The sequence below is a fragment of the Canariomyces notabilis genome, assembly GCF_033297395.1.
Source record: "Canariomyces notabilis strain CBS 508.74 unplaced genomic scaffold N656scaffold_2, whole genome shotgun sequence".
NCBI classification, from domain to species: Eukaryota; Fungi; Ascomycota; class Sordariomycetes; order Sordariales; family Chaetomiaceae; genus Canariomyces; species Canariomyces notabilis.
This window is the reverse complement of record NW_027041824.1, coordinates 1,557,990-1,582,149: the sequence shown is the minus strand read 5'-3', so window position 1 is coordinate 1,582,149 and position 24,160 is coordinate 1,557,990. Positions and strand designations below refer to the sequence as shown.

At 54.5% G+C, this 24,160-nt stretch overlaps 11 protein-coding genes across 11 annotated transcripts; 2 read left to right on the top strand and 9 right to left on the bottom strand.

The window, feature by feature from the left end:
• Nucleotides 1-3: 3 nt before the first annotated feature.
• N656DRAFT_256955 (uncharacterized protein) lies at nt 4-930 on the bottom strand. The gene has a single exon (XM_064809019.1). The coding sequence runs from the start codon at nt 797-799 to the stop codon at nt 230-232; it is 570 nt and encodes a 189-aa protein (XP_064674113.1). The 5' UTR covers nt 800-930; the 3' UTR covers nt 4-229.
• A 1,140-nt stretch (nt 931-2,070) lies between these two features.
• N656DRAFT_786882 (UPF0041-domain-containing protein) lies at nt 2,071-2,937 on the bottom strand (the record flags this gene model as incomplete). Its single annotated transcript, XM_064816560.1, has 3 exons — nt 2,071-2,335; nt 2,494-2,566; nt 2,865-2,937. The coding sequence occupies 3 exons, from the start codon at nt 2,935-2,937 to the stop codon at nt 2,071-2,073; spliced, it is 411 nt and encodes a 136-aa protein (XP_064674112.1).
• Nucleotides 2,938-3,121: 184 nt separating this feature from the next.
• On the bottom strand, nt 3,122-4,413 carry N656DRAFT_774834 (Sm-like ribonucleoprotein). The gene is made up of 5 exons (XM_064814349.1): nt 4,311-4,413; nt 4,220-4,228; nt 4,086-4,139; nt 3,616-4,027; nt 3,122-3,563 (listed from the first exon to the last, which is right to left on the bottom strand). Exons 1-5 carry the CDS (start codon nt 4,338-4,340, stop codon nt 3,439-3,441), a joined length of 630 nt encoding a protein of 209 aa, XP_064674111.1. The 5' UTR covers nt 4,341-4,413; the 3' UTR covers nt 3,122-3,438.
• A 353-nt stretch (nt 4,414-4,766) lies between these two features.
• N656DRAFT_765487 (ribosomal protein L5) lies at nt 4,767-5,420 on the top strand (the record flags this gene model as incomplete). Its single annotated transcript, XM_064813408.1, has 3 exons — nt 4,767-4,769; nt 4,827-4,968; nt 5,044-5,420. The coding sequence occupies 3 exons, from the start codon at nt 4,767-4,769 to the stop codon at nt 5,418-5,420; spliced, it is 522 nt and encodes a 173-aa protein (XP_064674110.1).
• A 439-nt stretch (nt 5,421-5,859) lies between these two features.
• Nucleotides 5,860-8,613, bottom strand: N656DRAFT_256866 (uncharacterized protein). Its single transcript, XM_064809018.1, has 2 exons — nt 8,267-8,613; nt 5,860-8,205 (listed from the first exon to the last, which is right to left on the bottom strand). Exon 2 carries the CDS (start codon nt 8,179-8,181, stop codon nt 6,109-6,111), a length of 2,073 nt encoding a protein of 690 aa, XP_064674109.1. The 5' UTR covers nt 8,182-8,205; nt 8,267-8,613; the 3' UTR covers nt 5,860-6,108.
• A 2,035-nt stretch (nt 8,614-10,648) lies between these two features.
• Nucleotides 10,649-11,328, bottom strand: N656DRAFT_774829 (uncharacterized protein). Its single transcript, XM_064814348.1, has one exon. The coding sequence runs from the start codon at nt 11,145-11,147 to the stop codon at nt 10,980-10,982; it is 168 nt and encodes a 55-aa protein (XP_064674108.1). The 5' UTR covers nt 11,148-11,328; the 3' UTR covers nt 10,649-10,979.
• Nucleotides 11,329-13,226: 1,898 nt separating this feature from the next.
• N656DRAFT_774827 (Ribokinase-like protein) lies at nt 13,227-15,100 on the bottom strand. The gene is made up of 5 exons (XM_064814347.1): nt 14,939-15,100; nt 14,671-14,793; nt 14,488-14,585; nt 13,552-14,277; nt 13,227-13,489 (listed from the first exon to the last, which is right to left on the bottom strand). The coding sequence occupies exons 2-5, from the start codon at nt 14,765-14,767 to the stop codon at nt 13,358-13,360; spliced, it is 1,053 nt and encodes a 350-aa protein (XP_064674107.1). The 5' UTR covers nt 14,768-14,793; nt 14,939-15,100; the 3' UTR covers nt 13,227-13,357.
• A 220-nt stretch (nt 15,101-15,320) lies between these two features.
• N656DRAFT_774826 (ATP synthase F1, alpha subunit) lies at nt 15,321-17,913 on the bottom strand. Its single transcript, XM_064814346.1, has 9 exons — nt 17,748-17,913; nt 17,372-17,529; nt 17,200-17,256; nt 17,029-17,149; nt 16,617-16,975; nt 16,507-16,563; nt 16,404-16,455; nt 15,821-16,339; nt 15,321-15,759 (listed from the first exon to the last, which is right to left on the bottom strand). Exons 1-9 carry the CDS (start codon nt 17,817-17,819, stop codon nt 15,496-15,498), a joined length of 1,659 nt encoding a protein of 552 aa, XP_064674106.1. The 5' UTR covers nt 17,820-17,913; the 3' UTR covers nt 15,321-15,495.
• Nucleotides 17,914-18,531: 618 nt separating this feature from the next.
• Nucleotides 18,532-19,920, bottom strand: N656DRAFT_794835 (uncharacterized protein; the record flags this gene model as incomplete). Its single annotated transcript, XM_064817342.1, has 3 exons — nt 18,532-18,682; nt 18,739-19,183; nt 19,239-19,920. The coding sequence occupies 3 exons, from the start codon at nt 19,918-19,920 to the stop codon at nt 18,532-18,534; spliced, it is 1,278 nt and encodes a 425-aa protein (XP_064674105.1).
• A 1,370-nt stretch (nt 19,921-21,290) lies between these two features.
• N656DRAFT_834392 (DUF1868-domain-containing protein) lies at nt 21,291-22,106 on the top strand (the record flags this gene model as incomplete). Its single annotated transcript, XM_064818718.1, has 1 exon — nt 21,291-22,106. One exon carries the CDS (start codon nt 21,291-21,293, stop codon nt 22,104-22,106), a length of 816 nt encoding a protein of 271 aa, XP_064674104.1.
• Nucleotides 22,107-22,247: 141 nt separating this feature from the next.
• On the bottom strand, nt 22,248-24,069 carry N656DRAFT_256571 (uncharacterized protein). The gene is made up of 4 exons (XM_064809017.1): nt 23,574-24,069; nt 23,219-23,499; nt 22,732-23,143; nt 22,248-22,670 (listed from the first exon to the last, which is right to left on the bottom strand). Exons 1-4 carry the CDS (start codon nt 23,863-23,865, stop codon nt 22,390-22,392), a joined length of 1,266 nt encoding a protein of 421 aa, XP_064674103.1. The 5' UTR covers nt 23,866-24,069; the 3' UTR covers nt 22,248-22,389.
• Nucleotides 24,070-24,160: the final 91 nt, after the last annotated feature.

The window sequence follows — 24,160 nt, the reverse complement described above, 5'->3', positions numbered from 1 at the left end:
GGCTCTTCAGATAGGGAGTTTCTGCGGTGTGCATCAGCGCTATTCTATCTGTGCACTACAGTCTGCCTGAAGGCCCCAGGGAACGCCGCAGGTTCGTTGGAGATTTGGAGTCCCCATCGCTGTCCCCATCGATGATCGCTGTCGCTATCGCCGTCGCCCTGTGGCCCTGGTGGCCGTTCCAGCCGTTGTGAACCTTGTGACCGTCGTCATCGTCGCTTTGTCTCGAGATCTAGCCCACAAAGGTCAAGAAGCCAAGCAGCAGGCCAGAACCCGGTCCCCCGCCAAGTTCCTGTCTCACAGCTGAACTGAACTTCAAGCAACTACTTACGATACAATAAAAGCAGGTTCTGGTCTCTTTGCCATCGAGGTATGAGATGCTTGTTTCAAGGTAGCTCCGCCCGCAGAACCGGAGTCTTATTGGACATGGCGGGCTGGGAATAGGGAGTACGAGGGCATGGAACTGACCGTTGTTGGGAGGAGAGGAGCATACGAGGTCATGGAATTGACCATTGCTATGAAAGACTGATCCGTGGCGGGAAGCACAAGGAGAGGTAACGGGAGAAAGACGGAGAGATTGTTGGCTCTGTGGACCATGGATTGAAGATATATGACAACCTAGAGCCCTCTTCTGCAGTCTGCACCGAACAGGCCCCATTCCCCTCCACCCAGCACATGGACATAATATCGTTAGAAGTCTTGATTGGAATTCAACAGTCGTTGATTTAAGCTGCATGTACCCACGGCCTTCATCCGTACCAACATCCCGATGACACCCACTCATCTGACGACACTCACTCATTGTTAAAATGGCTCCAACAACCCTTCCATTCCCCTACACCATAGAGGCTCCTGTGGCATCTCAGGGCCGATGTTTCTCACGATGCCTAGCAGATTTGTTTCTAAACAGGGCTCTTTACTTTCCTGGCTTATCTTTCCCCCGGGAGAGCTCTTTAGCAGCCACTCTTCTGACGGAACGGATCTACCAACAGCGATCTTGAAGGAGCCAGGATTCCATCAGAGGCTTGGAATGATCGCCATTGACGAGCTTCACTGCGTTAGCGAATGGCGCAATTTCTGGCCGGACTTCGCTCATTTGTATCCTCTTCGAAGCTATATTCCTCGGAGTATACCGTGGTTTGGCTGTACGGCAACGCTGGACCGCGTCTACCTTGGGTTTTTAGCGTCTACCATGGTTATCAGGAAGATTCGAACTTCGAACCTCCCCGAACGTTCATCGGGCGGTGAAGATCGGCTGCTTTCTGCTTACAACTTGACTACTTCACTCTATACCCAGTGGGGGGTGAAAGCAGGAAGGTGGACTTGACCTATATAGCCAGTTTCGCCACTGCAAGAGGCGTCCTTCGATACTGTTGTCTCTAGCCATGAGCGGAGCCAGGAAGTTGTTGTTGCTTCGAAGTTTCAAGGATTCTGTCCTCTACAACAGTTCGGCATGTGGTACTCTTACCTTCAGAGTTCTTGTAGCATTGATGATGTGCCAAGTATTTCGGCGGTTCAGGATACTATTCATCGTCTGTCAACCTTGGGAGTACATATAGTGTGTAGGAGGAAAGCGTAGTCCTAACTGCCATAGCGACACACTTTGGAAAGGCGGCTAGGGGAGCCAGTTGAATACGCTACGACCAGCAAAAGCTCCGGATGAACTTCAATGGTGATGACCCCACTGTATTCGGCATTACTCTGAGCCAATGCTAGACTATCATCAGTTCGAAGACGGAACGGACCGGAGAAACGCACGCGAGTATTGCTTGCCCCTAATAGCCCGACCCTCTTCCCTCTGACAAGACGAGCAGACGCCAGTAATATAGTCCCGCCCTCCTTGTCCTTCGTCTAACCGACGCGCCGCGCTTGATGTACAGCCCTTAACACAGTCCCTCAGCGCTCCGAGCGCCCAGACTCTAGAATCACTCCCGTGCGAGGGGAAAGAAATCCCGAGAAGACAAAGTTGAATGATGAATGCAGCGCTCCCTCTGTTCATCGATTTGCATGGACCCGGATCAACATATCCCGCACCCTCTCCCCTCCTCAATTTTTAATTTCCCGCCGCCCATCTTATTTCTTGCCCACGAGCTCCTTAGCCTTATCCTCCACCGCCTTGGCGGTTTCCTTCCCCGTGTCCACGGCACTCTCGAGAGCGGCCTTTTCCTTGCCGCCCCATTTGTGCCATGCCAGGTACCGGTATCCTTGGGTGAGCTGCGAGCCCTCGTTGACGAAGTGGCACAAGAAGAGGAGGTAGTTCTTGGGCGTGACGGCAAGCGAGTAGCGCATAAAGGTGGCCGAGTAGACGCAGAGGGCGAAGGTCATGGGCCCAGAGATGCTACGTAATTGAGACAAAGAAGGTCAGTAACGAAGGGGTCTGGTTTGACATGGGTGGCTTCTTAACGGAGCGGGTTTGCAACGTTGCTGTCGTAGGGCTGGACTGCTTGATCGCATCTGTGACGAACGGGCAGGGCGAGGAGGGAAGGGAGATCCTACAGCTCTGGACTCTTTTGGGTGTCCATAACGGCGGCGACGGGGATGCCAAAGTTGGAGACGGGCCCCCAGAAATCTGTTCGAGACACATGGTTAGCCAGCGCTCAAGTAGTACAGGTACAGCACGCGATGCGATGAGTCCCCGGCTCGCCCGGAGCAAGAGCAATTGGCCCTCCCGGAGACGTCCGGTTCCATTTTTGACGCTGGTAACGCTATACAGGGTGCTGAAACACTCGAAAGACACCCAAGTCTCTGCAATGGCGGTAGATGCACTGGCAAAGAGGCGGTCGCGTGCGATCCGGGAAATTGTCCGATGACCGGAATGCGAGCTTGGCAATAGACTGCTGCGCACAAGAGCAAAAGCAAGGACCTACGTGTAGAGCAGACATAGTTCAGGACAGGATGCGCCCTGATCTTTGCGTTGACGGCTTTCACAAAGGCGGCCATTTTGGACGTTTTGCTCCTGGGTTGGCCTCTGTCGATGTTGACGTCGCTCGCGATCCGGTGAGATGGTTCCGCTTCGCAATCGGACTCTGCCAGCGCGGGAAGAAATTTGGGGATTCCGCGCTCGCACGGGCCTCCGCCCCGTGCAGGTGCTACAAACTGCAAAAGACAACTCACGGATGACATCAGGGCATTTTCATCTTTAAAAAGACGGCCACGAAGCTAATGTCGCTTGAGGTTCTCTTTACTCTCCTGCGAGGCTGCAAAGAGCCGTCTTGATCCTTCAGTAGTCTCGGTTAGAATACAGGCCGCAATCATGCCCTTTCCCGCAGTTTTCAATGACCCCCGAACGCCGCCTTTAAAAACCATTCTTCGTAAATCTCGAGGAGTGTTCAGAATCTCCGAGGACCGCATCAAGCAGTAGACAAGTTGATGAGAAATCTCACAACGCCTACATCAGATTATTTGCCGGGTATCAGTGACGTAGACCAAGAAAATGTGACATTATCTCCGCGGCGGTGGGTTGAAGCCAGTCGGGGGCGCTCCGCCAGGAGGGAATGCGGGAGGGAACCCGGGGGCTCCAGGAAAGCCAGCGGGAGGGAAACCGCCGGGAAAGCCGGGGGGCGGAGCTATTAATCAAGTTAGAAATGGGCAAATGTTGGGGCAGGCAAGATAACTTACGGCCTCCGCGACCAGGGAAACCGGGAGCGCCTGGGAAGGCCGGGAAGGGAGGAGGCGCAGCGCCGCCGACACCTACAGCAGGGCCAGCGAGGGAGATGGGAACAGCCGCACCCCGTCCGGCAGGTCGCGCAACGCCGGGTCCAGCCGTAAGTGTCGTCGCGATGCCGGCGCCTGTGGTTTTGCCCAGACGAGCGCTGGGATCTGCCGGGGGAGGAGACTCGACAGACAGAGAAACAATCTGCGCACCTCGGACAATCGTCAAGCCCAGCGTGCGCTTCTCTTCTTGCTCCACGGTCTGAGCGGCGGACGACGATGCGCCAGGCGCGGCGGGTTTGTTCTGCTTGCGTTTGATTCGGCGAAACTCTTCGGTATCGGCGAGGACGAGGTTCATGTGTTTGTCGAATGCAAGCATCTAGACAATGGGTCAGCAAGCCAAAAGCTACAAGCGTGCAGTGGACAAGGAAACCCACCTGGCCAGTCATTTGGCGGCCATCATTCAAGGTGACCCGCATCCGGTAATTGATCTGGAGAGAAAGTTGACTGTTAGCTCGGCGTTGCGATTGCCATGTTCCGGAATGGCCCGCTCGGCGTATTAGGTACGTACGTAACCGGCCTAGAAGCAATGCGGCTTGTCAGTCCTCCGATGTCAACATCGATGCTTGCACAGCCGTGTTGAAGGATACACGCCGACTCACCATCTTGCCTTGTTTATTCGTCGCCGACATGATTGCGACAAGATGCTACAGTGTAGCGTCTTCAAGTTTGCAAAAAATTGGTTTGTGGGTGCAGACAAAAATTTCAAACTTTGTCAGTCGCGGACTCTTGTTGCACTCAAGAGGCTTCAGAATCAACGCGTAGTGGCTGGTTATCGACGCAGGCAGTTAATGTTCGCGGAGGCGAGCAAGGCTGAAATTATTTGAGCTCTGGGCTGCTTCAGCCACGGTTTGATAGCTAACAAACGCAAGGCTCCAGAAGCTTGCACTAAATTCAGCCACTGCGGCTTGTCCCCCACCAAAGTCTTTTCCCGGCAGGCAAGCAGTGCCCCACACGCACAATCTCAGAAATTCACGATTGGAAAATCGGCCTCAAACTTCACAAATCCATCACGAGTTTGAGACCGCCCAGTGCCGGATTACGACAACACCGCCGCCATGGTAGGGACATTTCAATCGCTATCGCCAGGTTAGATCAAGCTAACAATGGGAAAATAGTCTGCTGAGAAGGCCCAAAACCCCATGCGGGAGCTCCGCATCCAGAAGCTCGTCCTGAACATCTCGGTCGGCGAGTCTGGTGACAGACTGACCCGCGCTGCCAAGGTGCTGGAGCAGCTGAGCGGTCAAACCCCGGTGTACAGTGAGTTCTCTGCCCTCAAACCACCATCATTCCGTTCATATCCCCCAACCCTACTAACCACTTCAATCCATCCAGGCAAGGCGCGTTACACCGTCCGCACGTTCGGCATCCGCCGTAACGAAAAGATCGCCGTGCACGTCACGGTGCGGGGGCCCAAGGCCGAAGAAATCCTGGAGCGCGGCCTGAAAGTCAAGGAGTACGAGCTGCGCAAGCGCAACTTCAGCGAGACGGGCAACTTTGGCTTCGGCATCAGCGAGCACATCGACCTGGGCATCAAGTACGACCCGGGCATCGGCATTTACGGCATGGACTTCTACTGCTGCATGACCCGCCCCGGCGAGCGCGTCGCCCGCCGCCGCCGCTGCAAGAGCCGCGTCGGCGCCAGCCACCGCATCACCCGCGACGACACCATCAAGTGGTTCAAGCAGCGCTTCGACGCCATCGTCCGCTAAATGTGGGAGGTTCAGTGGTGATGGGAAATCGGGGAAGGAAAATGGTAAAAAACAATGGGCATTTCAGGGAGTGCGGGGAGTTTCAGGGTCGGTCGGCAACCTTCGGGATCCCTGGGTCGGAAATCCTTTTGCTGGTTCATGCAGAATGATGGGATCGTTGGGCTCTCTTCGGTACAATGTAGTCGATGCATCTTCCTATACCTTTGGCGAATCTCGTTCGTCAATCCTGCTTGGTCTGAGAATTTCAGTCAAGCCACGGCCTCAGAGACCGACCGGCGTCATGCCGGCTTATCAACTCCTTAGACTCCGTGACCAGGGCCCTGCCCCTGCCCAATCGCAGTGTTGAGAGCGGATGCTGTACGATGAGTGATCTCAAGTGATGCTCTCATGGGCGGTTCACCACGGCAGATCGACCTCGCCAGGGCATAAACTGGTTCCATTGCCATGAATTCATTACTCTAATTCTTGAGGGGTAGGTTCATTCCATGCCATCGTCTTCATGTACTGTCCATGCATAACTTCGTAAAATGTATAGCAAAGCTTTTTCTTCCTTATTGCTCCTTTCCCTCCACAAACCATCCTCTTCAAAGACCAGCCAGACATGTGAAGTGTGGCAGGAAACCCATGCAAACCCCAACCATAGAGTGGTGAGACAATGTCCATTTCCTTCTATCATGGCTTGGCGAGGTCAAGAAAACGCATTCATCATACCGGCCTTGTATAGACGACTGATGGAGTGAGTAGCTATAGCCGCGCGCTGGGCGGACTGGCGAAGCGTGGAGGGCTTTGGAATGGACTTTGGAAAGGGCTTGTGACACTGCTCCGTACCCGAGACCAGAGACTCTTTTGATCGCTTGTTGTCAACTGCGCTCGACACTTGGCAAGGCGGTGTTCGGTGTACCGCTTCCGCTGCTGTCGTGCTGGGGACGGTGGTGGGTTGCTTGGGCGAAGCAGCAGCAGCAGCTCGTCTCTTTCGCATGGACCGGCGGACGTCAAGAAGCATGTCGACCAGAGCCTGTGCCTCCTTGTGAACTTCCGCCAGCTGGGCAGCATTGCAGCCGACATCTGCGCTGTCCTTGCTCGGAAGTCTGTACGCTGCGAACACGATGCCGCAATTGGCCTCCGCTCTGGCAGTCTCCTTGCACATCCGGATCTTGCTGTCAGGACTAGCTTTCCCGCATCGTCTCTCAGGGATATGCCCGGTGTAAAATGAGCAACTGTAGCCACGTGCAAATTCGTCCATGGCGGTGCCAGCGTTCTCGCTGCGGTACTCTAGCCAGCCCTCCGTCCTGAGTACCTTCTGGTGGACAGGGACAGAGATCTGGAAAGGGCACATGATGGATGGAAGGCCGTATGCCGCTAGCAAACGCCCACTCATGCCGCACCCCGAGCTGTTGCAAAGGGATGGAACGGCTCCTGCTCCGAGGGTATCCTTTCCTAGCTCATTTGAACCCGGGAACGAATGTGGGGAAGGACGAGCTGGCGGGAAAAGGCCGTACGACGGCTTGAGGGCAAGCTGGGGTTTGGAGTAGCCCGTTCGGCCTGGCCACAGTTTGACGATGTAGACGAGGTCAAACCCGAATTTGACTGCGATTCTCGCAGCCTCGAGTGCCGCAACTGTAGTGGGCCGGCTAGCAAGCGGAGGAGAAGGCATCAACAATTGGTAAGTCTCCACGGTCTGCGGGCCTCTGGCGGCCGCCGGCAGGTCGTGGGACAGTGAACGGGCTGGAAGGTTGGGTGCGGTGGTCTTGGTCCGGTGTGTCAGACGATGATCGGCAATATCATCTTCGCTCAATTTCATGACCTCTGTCAGACTTGGCTCCTTGAGGATCGAGTCAACGTCGGAAAGGCTGACAGACTTGCGCAAGGATGCGTGAGATAGCTTGTCGAGGGTTCCAGAGTCGTATAGGCTCTTCGGTCTGGGGCACTTCATAGAATTGCCATTGCCCATCCCAGCACGTCTGGTTCCGGGTAGAGAAATTTCCCTAGACAATGCTTTCGAGGCGGCGCTCTGGTGTTGAGCAGATCCCGAGGGTTGGCTTTCCTGCTGCATCGACGTCCAGCCGAAGTCGAACTGAGGAACCGAAGAGCCCTTGGCATCAAGTTTATGTAACTGAGAAATGGGTGTCTCATCGTGAGCATGGCGGGCATTGCGTTTCTGACTCTTACGAGTTTTTGGTGAGACGGAAACCGAGGTGGACGGCGACAAAGACCTGGGACCAGATCTAGAGTTGGATCTGGAGCGGAAGCTCGAAGAAGTATTGTTTTCGCCGTCCACAGATGCAGCGGGGAAGCTGAACTCCAGCAACTGTGACACAGGAACGGTCTTCCCCAGCCCGCGAGACTGTGGAGTACATCCCTGAGGGATACCGGGAGCCAAAGAGGAGACGCGTGGCGGGATCTGAGGGACCCCTTTAGTGAATGCTGGTCTAGTCACTGTCCCTACGCTAGTTGCTCGAATGTTCAGGGACATGGGATGCTGAGAATTCGAGGAGTCGGGGAGACTCTTGGTTCTTCGTGTGGGGCTGGGGCCCAGGGCCGCCTCCTCTCGAGCAATCATGCGGGAAGATGTAGGCCTGATGAACGAGGGCCACGGGAACTGTTGGCCATCTGCATCCAGCCTGGCCGACAACGGGCTGGGCGGCCTTGAGCTGCTCTCAGATAGGGAGATATTGGATGACCTTGTTCCCTTCCTCTTTTTTGAAAAGAACTTCTCCAATCGATCCAATTTCCTCTCCAATCTCTCGATCCCGACCGCCATCGTGGCGTCTATCTTCGCGAAGGTCTAGGAAATGTTTATATTAGCGAAATATCGTGAGGTTAGTCAGGCGAATCGCCAGGCTTACCAGGGGTCAGCTAGAGGATCGAGCATATGCTCGAGTCGGCGATTTCTTTGAGTTTGGCAAAGCGAGCGACTGTCCCGCCAACCTGACCAGAATAGGATCGCTTGAGGCGATTTCGATTAAGTGACACCGGATAGGTGTAAATGGGAAGCTCAAGCGGCTGAGAGGGAAATACACCCAACTGTTGGAAACTCGAAGTTCAGACGAGTGTGGGATGGCGGAAGTCGTAATGCACGCAGCTGCGTGACTTTATGGTTTGCTGGGTGAGAGAGATTCCACGGCGTGGCAGCCGTAAACGTGACTTCTTCCAGACTTAAACCGAAGTAAAGTGTATTGATGAGTTTGTGAATGAGGGGGAGTAGCATGAGAGCGTTACCGTTACCGCCGACTCAGGTACACTTTCGTCACTCCAGTGAAAGATCGCTAAGCCTTGTGGGATTGTCAAAGGAAAGGAAGAAATCAGAATAGGTTCCTTGTGTGAAGCGTATAAATCATGTGAGAGGGCCGACGACGATTAGTGCCGAGAATGTTATTTGGAAAAGGTCAAAACGGAAGGAGCAGATCCACGATCTCCAGACGCTCCTCACAACAACCAAACCCACTCGAAGAGAACGCCCGATCGCGGATTCGATCTGTAGCAGATACTGTGGAAGATGAGGGAGGGTCAACAGGGAACTGAGATCTAGAATACAGAGAGAAGAGAGAGCCAGGCTGATCCCGTTCACATGTTGAGGTACCAGCAGGCCTTATTTGCATCAATCCAGGCAGCTTGCACTGAATCCACGAGGCCAAAGTAGAAATAAAGACATAAGTCAGAGCCTGTGAACGGCGCTGGACTGGCGGATCTCTTTGCTGCAAGTGACCCAGGCCCCTGACAGCGCGCCGCCTTCCGTCTTCCTTCCGCCATCCCGTACCATGTCCCGATCTTCCAGCCGGGCCGATGAGCGCCCAGCGGCGGAGTCCCGAGTATTAGACTCTGTGCCCCTTCGGCCATCACAGTACCAGATAGCTGGGATTGGCAAGGGGTAGTCCAATTCTTGACTGAAGGACAGCAGACGTGTCAAGAGGCTTGAGTGGCGGCTCTCCCAATATCACAACCCGCCAGCGACACCATTTTCATCGGATGCAGAACATGATCAAATAATAACCGAAAAGAGAGATAAAAATCTGAGACACAGACTGGATGTCGGCGATCCAAGATCTGAGGTCGGCGAGGTAGTCGATTCACGAAAACAGTCAAAAGGAGGCTTTCAAGGTTCCATGCCGGTAATTGGTTGGCACCAGGGGCAGCCACCCCACCAGTCACATGCAATGCGAGGATCTGGCGGTGTCCAGAGACTCCAAACCGCCAAGTGCCAACAGCCAACCTCAACTCCACTTGGCTTGTCAGATCGAGTTCGACAAACAATTCAGCCTTTGCGATTTTGACCTATTCGACTTCCGTGTCGTTTCCTCCGTATCTAAAATGCATAGCCTTGATGATGGTCACCGCCACGAATATCTCGATCCTTCGACGCCAAGACCTAACCGCAAGTCAGTTGTCGTCCAACCTGTCGATTCCCAGAGGCCAGCCTGGACGACTCGATTATCTTGCCAAGTGCGGGATTGTTTAAGACACCGCTCACCGTTTTTGAAGACCAAGACAGAGCGGTGATCAACGGTGCAGCTCGACCAGCCGAACAGGCTAGCCACAGGCTAACGTGTGTCGGAATGAGGCTCGCCTCCAATCATCTTTTCTATGCTGGATTGTAAATGTCACCGGCGATCCAGGAGTGCATTCAGCTTCAATTCTCGTCTTCGTGTCGGGTCAGAGCCTTCAGCGAGTGCCGGCGCACGGTGCGACTTTGTGCATCGCTGCTTGATCACGACACCTGCCAACCGCGCGCCTATGTAAGCAGCAATCTCAGCGGTGTGCTAAGCTGGGCGACACCAGAGCTCCCCTTCAGCGCTAGATTGATTCGAAATGGCAGGGCTCAGTCCTCATCGTAGAACTCAGCCCATGCCTGCTTCCTGGTACTTGTGCCGTACTAAACTCGAACTTGCCCTGAGATGGCCGCTTCCCCTAACAATTCGTCTTCAAACCTCTCCTACTATCTATCCCTCGAATCTTATTCAGAACGCTGCAAGTTGCAATACTCTCCACAAAGAAGTCCCCAGCCTAAAAGTTGAACTCGCAGAGTCGCAGTTACATGAGGAGGTTTTGTGGTTCGTGCGCTTGTATAGAGCGGGGCCCCTCAGGCTTGCGAAGTTGCAGCCAGTTGGCAACGTTGTGGGTTGTGGGTTCTAATTGGCTGAAGAGTTTTTTCTAGGAAAGTGGGTCCTTGCGCGGTATTGTACCTCGTGTACAAACGACACTCCGTCGTCAGGCTGGTCTGGCACGTCTGGGAACCTTAATAATGTCAAGTTCTGTACTCCAACTACAAGGCTGAAGCCTCGCAGTTAGCGCCTGCAGGTCGTGCCAACAGGTAAGAAACTGTATTGCACCGCCCTAGCCAACTTGCCCAATAGCGGAGATCACCTCGACACATAAAATCGAACCACATCATAGCACCATCACTCCCAGCTATCTTCCACCCCGCTTCTCAGTAGGGCTCACACCAGGCCCAGTTGTTGGTGCTGTAGTGGCACGACTGGCCGTTGGGACAGGTGGCCTGAATCTCCCATTTGAGGCCGCTCCCGCGGTTGACACAGACCATTATATGCGGGTATCTGTCCACTAATAAGTATCCGTCATACCCACACAAGGCTGATGATTAGGTACATACCGCTGACCGTTGCTTGGGCTGCAGGTAACACGGCCAGCCTCGCTACACGACTCTCCACCCCACTGAGCCGCGGCCAGACTGGTGATGGTAAGGAATAGGGAGGCGATGGTGACCTTCATTGTATCGATCAGATAAGATGAGTGGAGTGGGAGATGAAATACCCAAAATTTGGCTGCTGATGAGAATGATCAAGACTGGCATCGAAGAGAGAGTGGTCGACTCTTTATACTCAAGTCAGAGTGTGATCTAGTACTAGGCCTTCAACACCTCTAATCGCCTTATTAGGAAATTAAAACCACAACCGAACCTGGTGCCGAACCTTGTAGTGTAGCGAGGACCCCGGTCAAAAACTCTACTGTAAAGGAGTCAATTCACCGCGCCGTTACGCCGTAGGATTCGAAGGATCTGTTTAGTCCTTGCAGCTTCCTGGCCTCGTTAGTAATCGCCCAACTTCTGCTGCATACCTACTGAGCAGATTCTGGTGCAGAGATGTCGCAAACCGCCTTGTCGAGATTTGTGTACAGTAATCGCGTATCAAACGAGAAGACTGCTCTCTGGGCAGGAGTATTGATTTCGAGTGTGAGGTCTTGCCGAACTCGAAGGATCGGGACCACCTGGCAATCTTGCCTCATCGCGAAGTTCAGGTCGGCTCCGTGTAAACGGTGTAATGTAGCTGTGGAACCTGAAGGCCAGCAACAACGTCGGGTGGCCCATCTTCGAGCAATTAGCTCCATGGGCTCCGCTGCCTCCGGGTTACTCGGCTATCGCTCAGCGGCAGCTCAGCTTAAAGCAGCAGGAACTCGGCTCTAAAAACGGAAATGGTTGATTTTGGACGTGGTTCAGTTGAATTTCATCTCAGAGTATACTCCGTGCTGGTATCATTATCCAAATATTCCCAGCCCCATGCAACACGGCTCAATATCACAGTACTACAGTAGTAGAGCATCACCTTCCCAAGCGAGGATGTGGACTAGAGGATGGTTGCGGAATTCACCCTGTGCTGCTCGCTTGAGGCTGAAGGGAACAATATGTATTACACTAAGGTACTTGTCCTGAGGTATCCCGGTTTGAACGGTGTGTTCATAAAGCCATTCCTGTTTCAGACGCATCTTCTCTGTGGTTGGCATTCCCAAATGGCCTTCAAGCTCTGCCGGCAAAGGGTGCCGTACCGCCGGGTCCTCCGAGGTTTCAAACCGAAACCCCGGGCCCGACGAGACATATACGGTGACACAATGGTTAGTCCGTCACGGTGCAGGGTTTGCAGACGGTCCACGGGTACCGGCATAGGGATGCCGCACCCGACTGGGCAAACTCTGATCTAGACTTATCACAGAGACAACTTAAGACACCGTTAGAACTCTGCTTAACCATCTAGGTGACGGCCGGGCTTAGTGCGAAAGACTTGATTGGGCGCCCACAACGGCCATGTCTCACACTTCATCGCATTTCTAGTGTATTCTATGTGCCTACTTCGTACATTTAAAAACTCTGTCAGTGTTGGCTTTAGAAAAGGCCCGAAGCCTCCCCTTCCCCTGCATTTGAGGCTGCTAAACTCCGAGTCCGTCTTGTATCTGATTCAGCCCTTTTTGGATCGGCGTGAGTCGGGTCTCGCCCAGATTCGGTCTAGCCACCTTACTGCTCAACTTTTGACGACATGTTATGAAGGAGTGGGCGTGTACAAATTCCGGCCTGGAGCAATTCCTCCGCGTCGTCAGAACTCGTTGGCATCCGTGAGAAAGAAGTCGGGTCCTTATGTGGGGAAGTATGTACCTAGGAGGCTACCTAGTAGTAACACCGTTTTCTGTCACACTCCGCCTAATCAAATGTATGCTGCCGAGGGGTCTATGAATCTTGCAGAGGCTACATGCATATAGCTTCGATATAATTCATGTTATCACTGAATGGGGTATACTGTCCAGGGTTTGAATTTCAAACAGGTTCCTCAATATTCAATAACATGTCGTCAGGGCACATGTAAAAGACAATAGGAGAAGTTCAGTACTACCTGTACTCTGTAGGTAAGGCAGTACGAGTGGTCCTATTTTGGTACCTAGTTCAGGCATTCTCATCTTGACACGCCAAACATTCAAAAATTGATTGTAGTAGTGCCTCCAATGGACATGTATACCTACCTACCTAGATCAAGAAGGACCCTAGGGCCCGATGGATATCCATATATTATGATAGATACTCAATGGCTTAGTCTGAGTATTTAGCTTTCTACTCTATTCATATTCGGATCTAGATTCCTAGATGCCAGAAACTAGGAAGTTTCGAAGATCAACTCAACATCACAAAGCTAACATCGACACACGCCAGGAGTGAACGCTCAGAGTCTTGCGCCGCTGGCATCCTCATCAACTGCCCCGAACAGATTCAAAAAGGCCGTGTGCACTTCATCCGTCAAGTCACTGGCCTGCAGGCTACGGCCTCTCTTGGCAAAAGCCAGTCGCGAGCATTCCTGTTCCTCATGTTGTCAGACATCATCGATCGTGAGTTCAAGCTGGTTGATGGATCACTTGCCCTTGTAATCGCACTCCCCCCAAACACAGCCAAGCCAACAAGCTCCTCCTCCTTCAGCACCTTCCCATGCTCCCAGATTCCATCCAGGTACGCCTTCCTCCACCCCAAGAAAGTCGCAATACTCCCCGTAAGCGTATCCCCCTGTCCACCACTCCTCTTCCTGCCCCCGGCAAGATCGACCGTGAAGGTCGTCCGCCCGTCACTCAAATGATCCTTGGCACCCTTCTGCACAATCATAACACCGCCCAGCGCGCGGGCGAGGGCCTCGACCTTTGCCGTCTCGCCGTGCTGCTGGGCGGCGGCGCCAACCTCGGCGTCGACGCCCAGCGCCGATGTCAGCCGCCCAAACTCAACCACGTTGGGCGTCAGCACGGCCAGGCCGTAGCCGCGCACCAGGTCCGGGTCGCGCTGCACAATCTGCAGCGCGTCGGCGTCCAGCACCATGGGCATTCCCTTATCGCGGGCGGCGCGGATCACGCGCGCACACGTGTCCTGCATCAGCGGGTCCCGGCCCAGCCCGGGGCCGATGACCAGCACGTGCAGCCGGTCCAGCATGGGGATGATGCGCTCGGCGATTTTGGACGGGTCCGTGTCGGCTGAGGAATGCCCTCCCGTTACGGGGGCGGCCGGGGAGGAAGGGGAGGAGCGCATCAGGGGGTGCACCATGAGGTTGGGTGAGTAGGATTTGATGACCGTAGCCGCGGTGGGGGTGCAGATGACGTGGGACTAGAATTTTGAGAAGGTGAGGGCGATTAGCTGCTGATATAGATGATTGCCTTCGAATGGGGATGGATAAAAGGGATGGGATCGTTAAGGGCTGGGATTGCACCGCTCCCAATCTTTCCTCGACACTTCCTACCGTCTCTCCATGACAATTGTCCATCACCAACCATCATACGCCTAAAACAGAGAAGCATCAAGCAAACAAGAACATACCATATCACACCCCAACCGGGCACTAGCCATCGCTGAGAAGTAGGGCGCACCCGTGTAATCCTCGCTCCCACCGATGACAGCTACTCTGCCAAGCTGCCCTATTCACCAGCCCGTCAGCTCATCTCAAACTAGCCGTTATCACACCTCGCCAAAGCGAAGGGCGCAGATCAACAGGGGACACACCCTTGTGGAACTTTTCCAGCATAGGCGGAATCATCTGCCGCACGCGGGCGAGCATCTCCTTAGTGGTAGCAGACATATTTGGAGGATCAGACGACATGTCTTCCAAAGAGTGAATTGGTGATGCTAAAGATTGCAATGTTAGTAAATTGAACAGCACAATTGAACTTGGTTGGTTGATTAAAAAAAGCGAGCTGTGATGGCGGGACAGGCGCGAATCTTGTACAAGATGAACATGCGGGGGTAGTTAAGTGGTGATAGAATTGCTTACCGAACAGACCCGAACCAAGAGACTGGGAGGGGCCACCTCTAGGAGGAATGTTTCGCAAGAAGCTATACAGAGATTGAAAGTCGTCTCAGAGGAATTGTGAGCTTGTGTTGGGAAGTGGTGTGTTCCTGGATCCAGGTCCAGCTGCCAGCTGCACTGCATGATGTCACAGGGTGGATGATGGGATGGGCCTTCCCGAACGTGGGGTGCAGGTTAGCCTTATAGTACCCTAACCCTTTGGTAGATCTCATCGAATCTTGCCAGCTCTCAAGCTGTAGAAAGAAGCGAGAGGAGAAGGGAAAGAGAAAAGACATGGAATAAAGAGGCAAAATGCATAAACACCAATGTTCAGGACAAAAGGAATCGAGTGCTTGATTGAGTCTTTGCTCTATGTTACAATGGGTTAACTGGAGAATCTCCCGTGTCTCCTTACTCATCCAGCACACGACGAGACAGACCCCCCTCTGCTCTAGAAACACATGGACTCTGCGGTATAGACATCTCCCAAATCCCCACCAACTCCCCGTAGATCCCCAGCCACGCTATGGTTTAGCAGCTGATTAACCCAGGAAGCTCTTGGTGAAGCTCTGGACAACCTCCTTCAACCTGGCCTCGAGGTCCTTGCTAATGGCGCCCTCCTTGTCGATCGTGGCCATGAGGTCAGCCTCGTTGGTCTTGAGGTGGGCAAGGAAGTCAGCCTCCCATTGGAGGATCTTGTTGACGGGGACCGCGTCGAGGTAGCCGTTGACACCGGCGAAGATAAGGGGAACCATCTCGTTGACAGCCATGGGCGAGTACTGCTTCTGCTTCAGGAGCTCGGTCAACTGTACATGTCGTTAGCACCTAAAATCCTGTAAAGGGAACGATTAGGCCGTCCAAACTTACCCGCTCACCACGGTTGAGAGTCTGCTTGGTGGCGGCATCGAGATCAGAGCCGAACTGGGCGAAGGCGGCAACCTCACGGTACTGGGCCAAGAAGAGCTTCAGGGAACCAGCGACTTGCTTCATGGCCTTGAGCTGGGCGGCGGAACCGACACGAGACACGGACAGACCGACGTTGATGGCGGGGCGGACACCCTTGTAGAAGAGCTCAGCCTCCAGGAAGATCTGACCGTCGGTAATGGAAATGACGTTGGTCGGGATATAGGCAGACACATCACCACCCTGGGTCTCGATGACGGGGAGGGCAGTCAGGGAGCCGCCACCGTGCTTGTCGTTCATCTTGGCAGCACGCTCGAGGAGACGAGAGTGCAGGTAGAAGACGTCACCGGGGTAGGCCTCACGTCCAGGAGGACGACGCAGCAGCAGGGACATCTGACGGTAGGCGACGGCCTGCTTGGACAGATCGTCGTAGACGATGAGGGCGTGCTTGCCGTTGTCACGGAAGTATTCACCGATTGAGCACTGAACATTTGCAAAGAAAGATTAGCAACCCGTCACACCTATACTGTTTTAGAAGTGAACATACCCCAGTGAAAGGAGCGATGTACTGCAGAGGCGCGGCCTCAGATGCAGTGGCCCTAGCATATTGATTAGCTAGCTAATTTTGTGGGGCATCGGCTTGGACTTACGCTACAACAACACTGTACTTCATCGCATCGTTCTCCTCGAGCGTCTTGACCAGCTGCCTATTGTTTTGATCAGCCAAATGTTCATGAAACATCGAGTTCGGGAACCGTACGCTACAGTCGAGCGCTTCTGTCCGACAGCGACGTAGATGCAGTAGAGCTTCTTCGTCTCGTCGTTGCCGTTGTTCCAGCGCTTCTGGTTAAGCATGGCGTCCAGGGCGACGGCAGTCTTGCCGGTCTGACGATCGCCAATAATCAACTCACGCTGACCACGGCCAATGGGAACCATGGCGTCAACGGACTTGAGACCGGTCTGCACAGGCTGGTTGACAGAGCGGCGAGGAAGAATGCCAGGGGCCTTGAGCTGGGCACGGCGCCTCTCCTTGGTGTTAATGGGCCCCTTGCCGTCAATCGGGTTACCGAGAGCGTCGACGACACGGCCGAGCAGTTCGGGACCAACAGGGACATCGACCTGAGGATGTGTCAGGAGTCTCTTACAGCACGACCAGAGTTTGATCGACTCACGATAGCACCGGTACGCTTGACGGTCTCGCCTTCCTTGACAAGACGATCGGAACCGAAAAGCACGACACCGACCTGGCCGGCCTCGAGGTTCATGCACATGCCCTTGACGCCCGAGGCGAATCTACAGGAGGTTAGCTCCACGAGCCGGAAGGAGAAAGACGCGTCACATACTCGACCAGCTCCTCGGCCTGGACGTTGGCCATACCGTGCACACGAGCGATACCATCACTGTCAAGACGCCACAGTCAGTCAGAAGCCCGTATTTTAGACCCAGGCATTCAGCCGACTTCCGTGAGCGGCGCGGAGACCCTCGCTCTCGGAGACCATCGGCTTGTTAACGTACCCGACGGACAGGACACGGCCGGTCTCGGCGAGGCCAGCCTCCTCCTGGACACCGCGGATCCTCTGCTCGAGGATGGAGGATACCTCGGTCGGGGAGGCCTTCGCGTCGGCGGCGTATGTGCGAGCTTGAAGGGCGGAAACGGCAGGTGCGGCATTTCGCTATAAGGGCCAGTTAGCACCGAGCCAAATCCCGAGGGCGCTAAAAGCGCAAGCAAAAATCCAGCAATGCCTCGTCCAAGCTCCTCCTGCTCGCCCAACGGTCTCGTACTGCCATTGAGAAGCTGAATTGAGCTTCATGGAAGTTTGCAGGGCGCATTGAGATGGCTTTCGAGCATCGGGCGATGGAATTGAGCTCGGTCGGGCGGAGGTGCACTCACTGCGGCGACTCTGCTCGAGGCAGAGAGGGCGCCGACGGCGCGCGTGCTCTGTCGGAGGGCGTTCCGGAACATAGTAGAGAGGATTGTGATGCCTCAGGTGCTGAGGGAAAACAATTGCAATCGAATTGCAATTGCGTGGAGGGGAGATTGAGACGGAGTCGTTGATGGAAGTTTGGAGAGCCGACGTGAGCAAAATTGTCGAGAAGCGAAGGACTGGCAGGCCTTGGTTGGAGAGGATGTGGACCCTCAACCTGAGCAATGGCCAATCAGACGAGCAGCACAGTTTTGCTGGATCAAGCACTCCCGAAGCGTCCCCGCTTACCAGAGCATCAAAACGCGACTTTGTTGCAAGGGAAACGGCGTAGTTGAACCTCTCAATTCGCAAATTGTTTCTTGTCAATCCATGCTGCGAGAGCTCGAATACTCTTTAAACAAGTGATATTCGACGCTCCCGCAGCTAACTTAGTTTTCTTCCCAAGCGCCCTACTGCCCGGCCGTCACTCTGGCAGGCCGGTTGTCCGGGTAATTCCGGGACTGTCAAAGAGCTTTGGCCAATTCGAACCGACCTTGCGACGGAAGGAGCATCTTGACCTCGACCGTGTTGACGCCAGCAGGACCTGGAAAATGCTCTTATTCAATCTGTCCACTACTGTAGAGTGTGTTCCAACAAGAGAGTACGGAAACTATATATGATTGCCTGCCGTCCTCTTACGATTCCTTTCGAACCTGATCCTCTTGCGAAGGCACATCGCACTCTGTCGTCGCAGTGCCGCAAACGCGCAGTTTAGGCAATATGGAGCTGTGCAAACTCGCACCAGATCTCATCAAACTCCCACTGAATGGAGCCGTCGGCCTTGCAAGCAGGCGTACAGATGCCCCGAATATCGGGCTTTTGATCCATGAGGAACGCATTGCCATGGTCGGCCGCGGATAGTCTGGGACTGTTAGATCTTATTACTAACAGCGCCTTCGTTTTGACAATCGCACTTACACAATCTTCTTGATGAACGGCTCAACGGCTAATTCAACCAAGCGTTCGAGACACTGCGACTGGTCTTCGAAACTCTCAAAGCGGACATCTGAAGGCGGTTTCATCTCTCGGACCCATATCATGAACACATTCATGATGTTTTTCTCCTTCTCCAGCAGTAGGAATTCTTCGTCCTCCGCCGAGTTGAGTCTGTCTCTGAAGACGGCCTTAAAGGTGTGCCGACCCCTCCGTGCAATATCTGTATTGCCCTTGTTTCCCGCGTCGGCATCGACAGGCTCAAGGTAAAATGCTCGATAAGCGCTCAGGAGCTCGGAGAGTTGCGCTTCAATCTCCTCTTCCGAGAATAGCTGGATCTTCATGGCGTATTTTGGCTTGTTGCATTGGTCGGCCAGACGGACAGCCGGTATTTGCTGATTACAGGGTTTCGAGTCCTTATGGGCGTTCCCTACAACGAAAATCACTCAGTTCCGCCACCTTATTAGGACGGCGACCAGGCTTACCTTGTGCTAAATCTCCGTTGCTCAGCCCGTCAACGGTATAGCCTGTTGAGCTTGCTAGGTGGATGGTAAGCTGCCTCGCATTGCGGAGCGCTCGATCAGCTGCAGGTTCCTGAGAGTCTGCCGTCGAGTGGCTCTCATCCTCCCGTCGCTCATCCGTCTGCCGCCCGTGTGTTTTCGGCCGTTTGAGTTGACCTGGAGCGAATGGGGGACTCGTGCTCCGTTTCCGCTTTGGGGTTGGGCTAGGTGTGAGAGGGCCGGCAGCACACAACGCTCTTCCTCTTTGCGGAGCTGGTCCGGATGGCGTCAGAAAGGAGACTGCGGACGGCCGAGGGGTCTCCAGGCCATCTCCTTCCAGAGCGGAAATATCACCGCCTAAAGCTTCCGGTCCGTGATAGGGAGTGGCCGGCGCCGTTGAGCTTTCGCTTCCAATCGTCAGAGACAAATCCCTGGTCGGCAATACACTAGGGAAGTGAAGCCCGACCCCATCGATGAGCTGGTCTCCCGTCAAGAAACTTGCTTCTGGAGGCGGCGTCGCCGGTCGTGATCCTGAGGAGCGCCATGGGCCCGAGTCCCGCTCGAAATCGCGCTCAGAAAGGTTCACATCGAGACTGCTTTGGGTATCCGTGACCTCACTCAGCCCCGCCAAACTAGTGAACGATTTCACGGACTGCAAGCTTGCCATTCTGGCTGTCCTACTCAACTCATCAGTTCCGTTCGGGAGCATTGTATCGCGTCACTCACCACACATGAAATTTAGCAGGCCTCCAGAACGTTGTTCGTCAGGAGGCAGCGAGAACTTGAACATCAACGAAGCGAGCTTTGAGAGCGAACAACACTGTTCTCTTGAGGTGTATCGATGTATCAACCCTCGCACCGTCTCCTGGCTACTATACAGCTCGTCTCGCGCCTCTTATACAACTGGCCTATTTTGAGGCTCTCTATTCGGACCAAAAAGTCCTTGACCCCTTGTCATGGGGCAGTACGAAAGCGACCATACTCCAGGTCTCACTTCTAGGTCCCTTCAACTCGTGATTACTGCCTTCACGTAACTTGGAGGCTCAGCGAGTACATGGTAAACAGCGTGTATGCTAAGCGGGACAAGAACCGCGTCTACCAGGCTCTTGGGGGCAGACATAGCGTTGTACGTCTTGCTTGCCGCAGGTTGATTGCTGTTGTACAGACACGAATCTTGTCATACATCGTTAGGAGGGACAACTGATCGGTTTTCCGGGGTCATTGTTGGCAACTCTTTGCTGTGCAACGGAGCTACAGACCTTAGGGCGGCCGCACAAATGCCCGGCGGCTACCGTGTGGTGCCTGATTGGAAAGAATCGACCCAGCGGCCCGGATCCGAACTCAGCTTTTCGCCCCGTAGGACCCCACAGGTTTTGAAGATGCAGCCTTAGATCGGGGGCTGGAATGTTTGGACTAGAGCATGTCCCTGCTCACGAACTACTGCAAAGGGAGTAGGCCAGCCCCTTGCGGCCCGGGCCGAAGCAGAGCCTCTGAATATTCTCGTGGCAGCCAATGAAGTCCGAATTTCGGAGGCCGAACCAGTGCGTAAGGAAGGTCTACCGCTTGTGGAACAGCTGGAGATCTAGAGGGATTCACTCACCGAAGCTGTCATCCTTCATCATCCACAAATCTCACCGTCTCAACAGAGATGGATCCCAGCTCTTGTCTCCTTCCACCGGTGAATGCCCGAAGCAGCGAAGTAGCCGGGGCTGTCATGAGGCCAGTCACTTTACTCTCCATGGACTACCCTGCCTTCAGCTACCGTGGGGGCTGATCCGGCATGCATACCCCTCATTGAGCCGTGTCAGGTTGCGTGCACACTGCAGTTCTCAATAGAGTCTTTTCCCCCTCGCACTATCTTGTCTTGTCTCGTCCTGTCACATTGAGATCTCAGCTGCCTGAAGCGAGACCCCAATCTCAACTCTCCACCCCTGAAGTGATCCGTGATACCCATCGCGACCAACACCGTTGGTCCGTTTACTACTACCACCAGAAACCCCCTACAACCAAACCTCCTCCAACAAACCCGCACTAGCCATGTCCAGCACGGAACACCCGGCAACTAACAACGAGGGCAACCCACCCAAGGGGCCACCGGAGAGACCTGCCTACCCCATAGGGGTGCCCTCCAAGTTCTCCCCGTCGGGCGAGGTGCAGCCGTTTCCGGGGAACACCATCCTCGCGCACCTGGGGGGTCCTTCAACGCCGCTGTACGCGGCGCTGCTGCCCCTGCATGCACAGCTAGCCGCCCGCTCGTCCTCCTCATCCTCATCCAAGCTGTACACCCTCCTGCCCCCAGAGAGCTGGCACGTCACGCTGTTCGAGGGCGTGTGCGACCAGGTGCGCGACGCCGACAGGGGCGCCCCGCGCGGCACCTACTGGCCGTCCGACCTGGCCGCGGACGCGCCGCTGGCCGAGTGCACGGCGCACTTTGCGCAGAAGCTCAAAGGGTTTGAGCTGCTGCGCGATGACGGTCCGCCGTATCGGATGCGCGTGATCGGGTTCAGCGCGCTCGAGGTCGGCATCGGGGTCGCGGTGGAGCCGGTTGATGAGGGTGAGAAGGCCCGCCTCCGTCGGCTAAGGGACCGGCTCTCGCAGGAGCTGCGTATTCGGCATCCTGGGCATGATAAGTATGGGTTGCATGTGAGCATGGCATATTTTCTAAGGTGGATGCAGCCTGATGAGGAAATGGAGGTGAAGAGTGTTTTGGACGGGGTTTTGGCCAAGTCGTTGGACCATGGGGGGATTTTGGGTATGGAATTCGAGTTGGGTGCGCCGGAGTTTTGCGAGTTCAAGGATATGTTCTGGTTTGAGAGGTTGTTTTATCTTGGGGAGGGACGGGAGAGTGAGTAAGTGATGAATGGGCTGTGCTGTCGCTTGACGTCCACCGCTGGAGTTGGGGGATCGGATGTTTGTCTTGTATATTCAGGGGTCACCATATACTGGCATGGCCAGATCTTGACCCCAGTCAGTGAACCAGCACATTTGTCAGGGGCAGTCCGTGAACACCATGTCGTTTATAGGGTCCTAAGGTATGTCAAGCATAGCAATACAGATCACTCTGCGTGTGAGGATTGTAGAATAACACCACTGAAAATATTATCCATCGTCTATATCCGTACGTCAACCATGTCACCTAAAAGCCCTGAAAATCGGCAAGCCTGATGGCCGGGTCAAAAGAGGCCTTTTTCAACGTCTGATACTCGGCGCCGTGGATATTCCAGGGCACACTGAGCGATAGCTCACCCGCCGAGCCGACCTCTGCAGCTCGCCTAGCGCCAGTTGCGCCCTGTTGCCACTGAAAACTCTCCTGTTTGGAATCGCCGTAGCGTCTCTTGACGTCCCGGTACGCCTCCATCAGAGGGAGTTCTCCCTCTGCTTCGGTGAAGAGAGGTACGGAGAAATCTAACAGCATCACTTGAGTATGAGACCGCACACCTCCCCGATTTGCCTACATTGGCATAGAGTAAGTACTCACCACCCTTGAGATATGCTTCAATCCTATCCTGAGCAACCACAGCAGCCACCCTCCTATCATTGCTGCTGGCACGCCTGATCACGTAGCTTCGCCCCGGGTAGCTCTCCTCGCGTGGGCCCTTGTAGTCGATGAACACCTTGGGCCGCCCGCCGAAGAACACAGCCTCAAACTCGGCGCCTGGATCATGGTGCTTAACCAGCCGCAGGAAGTCGTCGTCGGTGACTTGGCCAGCCAGCCCCTCGAACTCGCGCAGGAAATTGACAAAGAGATGGCAGAGATGGTGCGTGACCATGGCGGCGAGATGGAATTGCAGACGATGGAAGCGCACTGTTTGCGTTTCCAGCACGTCCTCGTGGCGGTGCCGGCGGGCGACGTCGGCCATGAGTCTTGCCCAGTAGAGCTTGTCGACCAGCTGGGAAAGTACTATGTTAGCGACGGGAGGAGCGGGTGGATCAGTCTAATGGCTAGAAATGTAATTGATACAGACCTGCCAATTCAGGTGCAGCACGGCTGCTGCTTTGGGGTTGAATTTGGACTGCTTTAGCATCGAAAGCTCGTCGATCCAGGAGGGGAAGATCTTCTCGGTGTCCTCTTCGTGATAGAACCCGTTCCGGTCATCAAGTTTGACGATGGGGAAGCGGTAGCGTACGGAGCGCAGAAACTCGTCAACTGCACCGGGTAGGTCCATCTTGGCGGGCGCATGGCAGTGGCCTTGGGCGGGCCTTTCTCTCCAGAGGCGAATTGCCTTTCCTGCCAGGTTCTCGAGGGCTAAGCAGGACTACGAGGTCAGCGTTGGGCGATCCAGATAGAGAGTACGAGTAAGGGATGACTGAATCACATACCTTCTCGGCCTTGTGAACATTCCAGCATCCTTAGCCCAAGATCAAGCACTGAGGCGACGGCGAACGCCCTCCCTCCCCCGCGCTTCAAAGGGTATGGTCGCCCATCGTCAAGTACTTCCAGGATGACGACCTGGTACAAACCCTCTGTTGGCAGCTGTCTCCACCGTTCCGACTTGACCAGACCTAAACGCAGCAGCCGTCGTTCCGACTTGGAGAGTTGACTGGAGAGAGCCTCTTTGTCCACGGGGCCATATGACCGGTGTGCTCGCTCGACCGACATGTACGGAGCCATTGCAAATCTTGGAAGTCGGTCACCAACTGAAGGCTAGCAATGAAAGGACACTTATGGCAAATTCTGAAAAGAAAGTCCCTTAACATCACATCGTTGTATCCAGCTATGTGTATTCCGCGGCTGGTTGAAGCATCTCGAGAGGAGGTAGCGAGCGAACCTCTGCCATGGTGCCTGTTGCTGGAGCAGGGCAATGTGACATTTTAGCAATTATGATGCCCTCTCAAAGCTACACCCACGACACCAACCCGCCTAATTCCTTTGTGAGTCCAAGAGGTTGCACGGAGCGTAGACTTGA

Bases quoted from the DNA above. Each gene is read 5' to 3' on its own strand.
- N656DRAFT_256955 (XM_064809019.1), bottom strand. From the start codon at position 799: ATGAGTGAGTGTCGTCAGATGAGTGGGTGTCATCGGGATGTTGGTACG.
- N656DRAFT_256866 (XM_064809018.1), bottom strand. From the start codon at position 8,181: ATGGCGGTCGGGATCGAGAGATTGGAGAGGAAATTGGATCGATTGGAG.
- N656DRAFT_774829 (XM_064814348.1), bottom strand. From the start codon at position 11,147: ATGAAGGTCACCATCGCCTCCCTATTCCTTACCATCACCAGTCTGGCC.
- N656DRAFT_256571 (XM_064809017.1), bottom strand. From the start codon at position 23,865: ATGGCTCCGTACATGTCGGTCGAGCGAGCACACCGGTCATATGGCCCC. The intron at 23,144-23,218 runs GTCTGTATCAAT...GTACTTTCCCAG, and splicing joins TGCTGCACCTGAATTGGCAG to CTGGTCGACAAGCTCTACTG. The intron at 22,671-22,731 runs GTGAGTACTTAC...CTCATACTCAAG, and splicing joins TGAAGCATATCTCAAGGGTG to TGATGCTGTTAGATTTCTCC.
- N656DRAFT_774826 (XM_064814346.1), bottom strand. From the start codon at position 17,819: ATGTTCCGGAACGCCCTCCGACAGAGCACGCGCGCCGTCGGCGCCCTC. The intron at 17,150-17,199 runs GTATGTGACGCG...AACCTCCTGTAG, and splicing joins CAGGCCGAGGAGCTGGTCGA to ATTCGCCTCGGGCGTCAAGG. The intron at 16,456-16,506 runs GTAAGTCCAAGC...TCAATATGCTAG, and splicing joins AAGTACAGTGTTGTTGTAGC to GGCCACTGCATCTGAGGCCG.
- N656DRAFT_774834 (XM_064814349.1), bottom strand. From the start codon at position 4,340: ATGTCGGCGACGAATAAACAAGGCAAGATG. The intron at 4,028-4,085 runs GTGGGTTTCCTT...CCCATTGTCTAG, and splicing joins GCCGCCAAATGACTGGCCAG to ATGCTTGCATTCGACAAACA. The intron at 3,564-3,615 runs GTAAGTTATCTT...CTTGATTAATAG, and splicing joins TTTCCCTGGTCGCGGAGGCC to CTCCGCCCCCCGGCTTTCCC.
- N656DRAFT_774827 (XM_064814347.1), bottom strand. From the start codon at position 14,767: ATGTCGTCTGATCCTCCAAATATGTCTGCTACCACTAAGGAGATGCTC. The intron at 14,586-14,670 runs GTGTGTCCCCTG...GCTGGTGAATAG, and splicing joins GCTGGAAAAGTTCCACAAGG to GGCAGCTTGGCAGAGTAGCT. The intron at 14,278-14,487 runs GTATGTTCTTGT...TCAAAATTCTAG, and splicing joins CCCGGTTGGGGTGTGATATG to TCCCACGTCATCTGCACCCC.